The following is a 7,488-nucleotide window of genomic DNA, read 5'->3' as shown; positions in this document are numbered from 1 at the left end:
AATTGATGGAAGGACGGCGCTTTCGAGCTTGTCATGATAACTTTCCGAAACATAACGGATGGATCTCTTAGGTTGCTTAGAGTTTATTTCGAGTTCTTATTTAAAACTGTGGAAGACAAGATGTTATTTTCACCTATCCTCCATAGAGGACGTACAGTGGAGGATGGATACTTTATTTTCAAGTCACGTTACTTAGAAACAACCAGTATTTATTTTCTTGGAAAAATAATATTCAAATTTTTTTGTTCTTTTTTTCCAAAGTCCGTTTTTACTTCATAAAATAACTGCATCCAATTTTCACGATTCATAACTTCTTCCTTTTGTTAAAATTTCTTCACTTATTATCTTTAATAATAAATTTAATGTTGATCATGATTGTTCACTCTCACACCTCAGCCGTGGTCAACCACTTGTACCCAGGACCCACGACCATTAGACAAACTATCGTGAATTTCAGCTGCAACAGTAACTCATGAATTTCAAATGTTCCAATGATATTGTAACCTAAACAAATCGGACTTTATCTTTGACGTATTTACCGGCGCTTTTGCTATCTAAACCAAACCCAATTTGCCTTTTGCACATTTTCCCACACTATGGGAACCTATAAAAGTCGGTCAATTGTGTGGGCCATATTTCATTGACATCTAAATTCAAAAAGTTGTTTGAATTGAAAATTCCCCCTCTATTTGAACCTAAAGATACAATAAATATCTTGCTAACCTCGTTTTCTCTATGTACTCATTGACTGAGTGGAAGGCTCTCCCGCCCTGACTTGACCTCGGGCCAAATATTTTCCCGTCAGGCCCCCCCACTCAATCAATAAGCATTTTATCATATGCCCACTGACTTAATTTTCAAGACTTTGAAAATTTTGTTTTAACCCAAATAGGACGTGATAGACAGGCGCGGGCGGAAAAGATGTTCTATGTTAAAATTTTCCCTCTAATTTTTTTGAGTCAGAACAAGAGATTCACAATTCATCGAAAAACGTGACTTATTTTCTCATTTCTGGTTACTGCTGTCACTCAAATTTTGCAACAATAGCGAAGAAGATATAGATATATTTTTTTTGTGTCTTTTCTTTTTTTGCAACAAAGCCGTACAAGCGCACTAGCGCCGGACAGCTTTTTCCGTACCGGCTCACGCCAATACGTCCGGCGATACTTAAGTCATCTTCCACTTTGGTTTTCTATGGGATTGCGAAAGCGGAGCCGGTACGGGTCGTATGATAATATAAGGAACCTCGTTTTTTTCCGCTCGCATTTGTAGACCGCGCGCTTCGCGCTTGGGTCATAAATCCCAGAGAAACTGAAACCTCTGTCCGAAACTTACAGTACGGACAAAGAAAACGAGGTTAGTAAGAAACATGTAAGTTTCCGCGCTGTTACACACTAGACCGATTACAGACATGTTCAGTCGCTGAAAACTCAAGAAACTCAACGCAGACGAAACATGGTTCATTGAGAGATTTATTTCATTTGAAATCATGCGTGAGATCCTACAAACATATCCAATGTCCAAGCAGAAGATCCAGTTCAATTCAAACTAAATATCCACATCGTTTGTTTACTGATAGCACTTGTTTGCTGCTATGTCTTCACCATAAAGACTTGACATAACTCTCAGAAGAGATGACTGAATATGCTCTATTTGATCTGGAGGGGTATATTCATCATATGACGACCTAAAGTCAAATCAAAGTGACTGAGTAAACCTTGTTAACTGTAAATTTATAGATAAAAAACAGTTAACAAAGATTTCTGAAGCCTTTCCAGAGAATAAGAAAAACATGAAATGGCAGTGTTAAAGTAATTCTGATACTATTGGGGTATGAGGCTGCCTTTTCGTTCTCTATCTTCTCTCCTAAGACCATCTGAGAACCGAGCCAATGAAAAGTACAAGTCTATAAGTCTGAGACGAGATCGACCTATCATATCTGCTAAGATTATTCTTGCCTAGAATTTACACTTAGCTCCATTACAGTCTTACCAGATGATTTCTTTAAGGGAGGGTGAGCAATTAAAGTTGGAAAAGGCAGAGGAGGTTTTTATTTTTTTGATATCCCATTTCTCACTTGTAACCTTTTGTTCCCTTCAATATGCTTAGCAAGACATCCACTGGTCAGGAGAAACAGAGAGCAACATGAATGGAGTAGAAGTATTGCTACCAAATTTCTGAGTGGGCAGGGGAGGAGAGAGTAGAACAGTGGCCCTGGAAAAAAGGTTAATTTTTGTTAGGTTTACCATGATATGGGAGAGAAAACAACAAAGGTAGGATAAAACAGCATCTGTACCTAGCCATAGTGATGAAGGTTGGCTTTGGAAAACATTTCAACATGGCTGCCATAGATTGCATCAGACTGTCAATCATTTCTGAAGAACTCACATGATGAGGAATATCTGCTGACATCCCAGAAAAGTGCAGCTAAAAAGGTCAAATAGGTTAATAGGTATTTCTTAAAAATTAGCTTATAATTATTTTTCAAAAACTTCAGTGAGGACACAAAATAAATGTTCTCATATTGCCTAGTTTCAGTGGTAAACCAGAGAGAAAACAAAATGTAGAGAGAGAATGTGAGTGACATAATCACCTGTGCCTCACATTTTATGCTCTTTTACTGAACAGGTGCACAACAGTAACATGAATCTAGTTTCTCACTCAGACGTTTAATAAGGCCCTTTTGCAAATAAACAAGTTTAAGCAGAATATTGTTGCAATGTTGAACTAACAGGGAAAAGCAGGGCAAATCATGTTGATCAGGAGATATGAATATGTCGGCATTATGAACCTTTTCCTTTATTTCTCTGTAAACAATGAAACAACGATATCTTTATTTGCTGTTCTTCATGACTAAAATTTTTCTGCAGCTGTTTGGACTTACCCTTGCCCACTCACTGCCCTGGGACTCTAACCATACTATTATCAACAAAACATTTATTTTATACATAGAAAGCAACAATACCATTTCATAATTGGGCTCCTCTCTTTTGTGACTTTTGATCATTTCTATTAGCTTAACCAAATCTTGGTTCAGACAACATTCAGGTGATGTTTCAATACATAATTTCTCCTCACTGCCAGGAGAAGATTGATGTTGCAGATATGAATAAGTTGCCTCAATTTTTTCCACTTGAGCTTTCCGTAATGTTACACAGCTCTCTAAATCCTGAGGATTTATAAAAAGTTCAATTACTAAACAAACTTTGGTTACCACAGCAATACTGCTGAAAGTTGAAACCAGGAAAATCAACACAATATACTATTAACAGCAGAAGATAAACTGTACAGTCTTTCCCAAACTTTTCATAATAAATCAAGGGCCTAGCTAATCTGCAAGGACCTCCAGAGAATTTGCCACAAATTTGATCATATTATGTCTCAAAAATTCAAATTAACAATGACTGAAAACTATGAGGGTGTTTATTCACTGAGTTATTTATTAGACTTCATTTATTGATTTTTTTCTATAACTCTTTAAAAATTACCACATTACTGTTTTTGACATCAGTTCACACTAACCACTGAGTAATCAGTGGCTGATGTCACTGCCCTTTAACTGACTGTAGTTAAATTAATCATCAAAACAATAGTACCATCTTTTAAATTTCTTACCTCCCTACTTGTTGAGAGAGGTTCTTCAAATCTATAAATATCTTTGAGCCACAGGAACTCTTCCTAAAATGGAACACAACTGCTGTGTAAGTCACCTTGTGAAAAGATAATAACAGAACCCTATGAGTTATTACTTACGTCTGTGTAAAGCAGCTTGAAAGGGTTTTGGGTTGAAAAAAAGTCCATGTCTATATCAAGTATAAAGCTATTTTCAAGAGCAGTTGATTTGCCTGATGGAAGTAATGATTCAAATGCATCTTTGCTCTGTTTATGATCCCTCACTTTGGCAACTTTATTTTCATTATTCTCCACATCTAATGCCTTAGAGACTTTGTTTTCTTTCTCCAGGGCAGCAGTGTGTTCCTTGATTTCTTTTGAACCAGGTTCAAGAGTAAATACAACAAGTTCCAAATCTTTGCAGTTTTCTAGTGATGCTTCATCTGCATAAAGTAGCTCTTCCACAAAATATGTCTCTGGACATGTCACCCTGAAAAATCAGAAAAAAAGGCTATGCACATTACTGAATAAATACAACTGCTGACTACATGCAGGGCAGTCTGATTTACAAAGACCATTATGTTAAACTGTTGTAACTGTAGTCTAGTTTGAACTTCCTAGGAACCAGCAATAATAGTCAAACAAAACCAGGGTTCTTTCAGGGCAATGCAGAGATGTGGTGGCCTAACATTTAGTGCATTAGACTCTGGGGGGAGAGGTCTGGGTTTGAGATTTAGAAGGGTCGCAAGGTGCTGCTCTTTGGCAAGGCACTTTCCACTCACAATGCTTCTCTCCACCCAGGAGTAGAAAGAGGTACTGGGAACTGTCAAGGAAGTCTGATGAAATGCTGGCAGGTAGTCTGTGACAGACTAGTAGTGCATCCAAGGGGAAGTGGCATTATTTGCGGCCCATTAGAGCTGCATAAACTGGGATTAGCTCTAGCTGGAAGGGCCACCTGGCTTGAATGCAGACTCAACCTACCTAACTCTTTCAATGCAGGTTACAGTAAACATCTTTAGGATGGGTTTGAAATATTTTGTGGTAAATGTAATTGAAAAGTGATGGGAGTTTTTTGGCTCAAAATAGCAATAGAAGAATTGTGGCTTGGAATATTGCTTTCTTGACCAGTGGATCAATCATCGAGGGTTTTATTCAAGTTTTGGTTATGATTTAGTAATCCTCAGTCTGTGGATGCTCATACGTCTCAACAAATAAACTGAATTTCCAAGCTGTCAAAACTCATAACTGGTGTGACAAGCGGATGATAGGGTAGTTCAGAATACGTTTTGCCGTTTCACGGACGTGGGTCTCGTCAACATGGATTTTGGTCACTCGTAAAGTGCTCAGGTGTAGAATATTTAAATGTCTTTAACCCATTTTGGACATGCAAAGTCGAAGACGTATCTTACCTAATAAAGCCAGTTTCCTTGTGTTGGCCAACCTTCAAGTGAAATACACCTTCTTTGATTTGATCTGACCACGGTGGTTTGACCCAGATAACCTTATTTATATGTCCTGCAAAGACAGCAGGAAGAATCCAGTCCGCAATACTAATCTCTTCGTAGAGTTTTTCTTGCTCAAACACGGTGCGGCCCTTCATCTTCACGGGAACTGTGAGATCAGGGTGAGAGTCAAAATGAAGGACAGTAACTCCTTCGTATGCGATATACTTTGATGCAATAGCTCTATGAATATAGTACAGGACTTCATCGTGATTTTCGCATATCCATATTGGCATTTTAGGATATTTACGTGGCTCTTTCTTAGCTCTTTTTGGCTTGGGAAAATCCTTGTCTTCGTCCACCATTTTGAACCTGATGCCTGGTCGCAAGGCAGAAGAGCGCGGTTACTCATTTCATGAAGAAGTTTGAAAAAGGTTGTGTCAAAAATGAGAAGGAATGAGTTGTCTTTGGAGATCTAGACTATTGGTTAATTTTGCGATATTCACCTACCCTAGAATCTTTCTGGAGAACTTCGAGAATCATTTTATTCCTCAAAGGATATTTTCCGCTCTCTCCACACCAAAGTATAAAGACAAATTTGCGATTGGATCAAAGAAGAGAAACACAAAGTAAGTTAGCTGAAGCCTGTTAAATGTATTATACTTTTTTCTTTTTGAACAAGAAACTGAAGGGAAAATTTGAATATTTTATGATATATGGAAGGCCACTGAACACTTAAACTGTTTCCTTAGGGGATGAGTGAAAGTTGAAAGTGGGCTGGACAAACCTGAAGACCTAGGTGGGGTGTGAGGAAACCCCCCCCCCCCCACCTCCCACACAAATAAAATAAAAACAAACCTTCCTTTGTATGACATCTCTATTTGATCATTTTGTCTTTTATTGGTAGGAAAAATTCAGGCCAAGGGAGGAAGGTAATGATTCTATAATGTTGAAATGAAAATAGTATGCCTGGCTGCCATTTTAGTTCCATAAAGATATTGTTATGTCTGAGCAGAACCAAAGTGGTTTTTATAAGCATCCCCTTCATTTTCCATAGCAAAGAACTAAACAATTTATAAATGTTTTATGCCACTTTGGCTATGGTCTAATGATAATTTACCAGTGCAAATATATTTTTATGATCATTGTTCACTTTGATTCTTTATTAAACCCAGCTGTCACCGTCATGGAAACAGATTGATGTCTTTGAGTTGGACCCCTTAAAGGGAGATGATGCACCAAACATCCCAGACACTGTCAGACAGCGTGCAGTGTCTGACATTTTGCTTGGAGTCATTCAGGATGTGCTGAATGGTCCAGAGATGGAACCTGCTCTGCGTCCTGTCCTGGGAAATTTCCACGTGGAGATTACACGGGTACTGTTAGTAAAATTCTTGTTCTGTCCCAATTATGAGCACAAGTCAGTTTTAAGTAATATGTGCTGGATTATTTATTTAGTTCCAGGAGTGGAAATGCCATTAAACTGGGTGTGGTTTTTCAGGGTCAAAGACAGGGTGTAAAATTTTTCTGATTTGTTGTGCTTGCTGTCTTTCTCTCTTCCACAATTTCCCTGCTTTTTTCTTTGTTTTGTGGTTTATGTTAATTTTTACATGAGGCAGGTATAATTTGATAAATATGTATTTTATTGAAATTAATTTTGAACTTTTTCACCCAGGTTAAAATGACTCCAAACCTTAGAAGTGCCTCTGTATTCTGGAGAGTTGCAGATGAATTACAAGGCAGTGAACAGAGTGTTCAGATGTTGTTAAATGAAAACAGGGACCACATCAGGTAGCTAGAATGTTTTAAGCACTTTTTCTGCCTCATAGCAGCTCTGAATGTAAATTAAATTAAATTTTTTTTACTTGTGCTATGGACTTTGCCAAAAAGGTGGACCTGCTAGATTTATGAGTGAGTATTACTTTACTTTTCACCCTTAGGAAGCTTCTTCCTGCCTATTCCACTCGACCTCGCTTTCCCCAAATGTCTTTTATCAAAGATAGAAAAGCTGAATATGAAAGAACAGTGGAGCAGCTTATTCAAGAGGCCAAGCAGGCAGATGGCTTTATAAAAGACTCTAGCAAAATATCTGAAGAAGTCTGAGTCATTCATGAGATTCAAAATTGTACATGGTATGGAATCACAGATAAAGATTATTAAAGAAGTTTTGAAAGAGGTGTAATGAAGTTGGTGGAGAAATTTCAACCTTTCTGCCACACTATTTTTCTGCCCATTTTTGGAGTAGCAATCTCCCAGGTTTTCTCAGCCTGATGTGTCTCAAATGAATGTTTTACATGTTATGATGGAACTCAGAAAGTCAGATGTGGCATATGTTAACACTTAAGAAACTGGCAAGTTTTGCTTTGTTTCTGATTTGCATCTCTCCTTCACAAGAAAAAAACTGCTCTGGGGTGAAATTGCTCTTCCTCCTGAC

The 7,488-nt window shown here is 37.8% G+C and overlaps 2 protein-coding genes across 5 annotated transcripts; one reads left to right on the top strand and one right to left on the bottom strand.

The window, feature by feature from the left end:
- Positions 1-1,454: 1,454 nt before the first annotated feature.
- LOC131775433 (UPF0489 protein C5orf22 homolog) lies at positions 1,455-5,430 on the bottom strand. 4 transcript variants are annotated; one of them, XM_059091544.2, is made up of 7 exons: positions 5,022-5,430; positions 3,754-4,102; positions 3,616-3,678; positions 2,966-3,169; positions 2,297-2,427; positions 2,085-2,214; positions 1,455-1,687 (listed from the first exon to the last, which is right to left on the bottom strand). In XM_059091544.2, the coding sequence occupies exons 1-6, from the start codon at positions 5,417-5,419 to the stop codon at positions 2,106-2,108; spliced, it is 1,254 nt and encodes a 417-aa protein (XP_058947527.2). In that variant the 5' UTR covers positions 5,420-5,430; the 3' UTR covers positions 1,455-1,687; positions 2,085-2,105. The 4 variants fall into 4 exon arrangements, with proteins under 4 accessions (XP_058947527.2, XP_058947525.2, XP_058947528.2 ...); XM_059091545.2 differs by having other exon boundaries at positions 1,637-1,687; positions 2,078-2,214; XM_059091542.2 differs by lacking the exon at positions 2,085-2,214.
- Positions 5,431-5,483: 53 nt separating this feature from the next.
- On the top strand, positions 5,484-7,231 carry LOC131775430 (ribosome-binding factor A-like). Its single transcript, XM_059091539.2, has 5 exons — positions 5,484-5,683; positions 5,962-5,986; positions 6,230-6,430; positions 6,730-6,845; positions 6,995-7,231. The coding sequence occupies exons 1-5, from the start codon at positions 5,511-5,513 to the stop codon at positions 7,155-7,157; spliced, it is 678 nt and encodes a 225-aa protein (XP_058947522.1). The 5' UTR covers positions 5,484-5,510; the 3' UTR covers positions 7,158-7,231.
- Positions 7,232-7,488: the final 257 nt, after the last annotated feature.

The sequence above is a fragment of the Pocillopora verrucosa genome, chromosome 3, assembly GCF_036669915.1.
Source record: "Pocillopora verrucosa isolate sample1 chromosome 3, ASM3666991v2, whole genome shotgun sequence".
Classification (NCBI taxonomy): domain Eukaryota; kingdom Metazoa; phylum Cnidaria; class Anthozoa; order Scleractinia; family Pocilloporidae; genus Pocillopora; species Pocillopora verrucosa.
The sequence above is the reverse complement of the archived record's forward strand: the minus strand, read 5'-3'. Positions and strand labels throughout refer to the sequence as shown.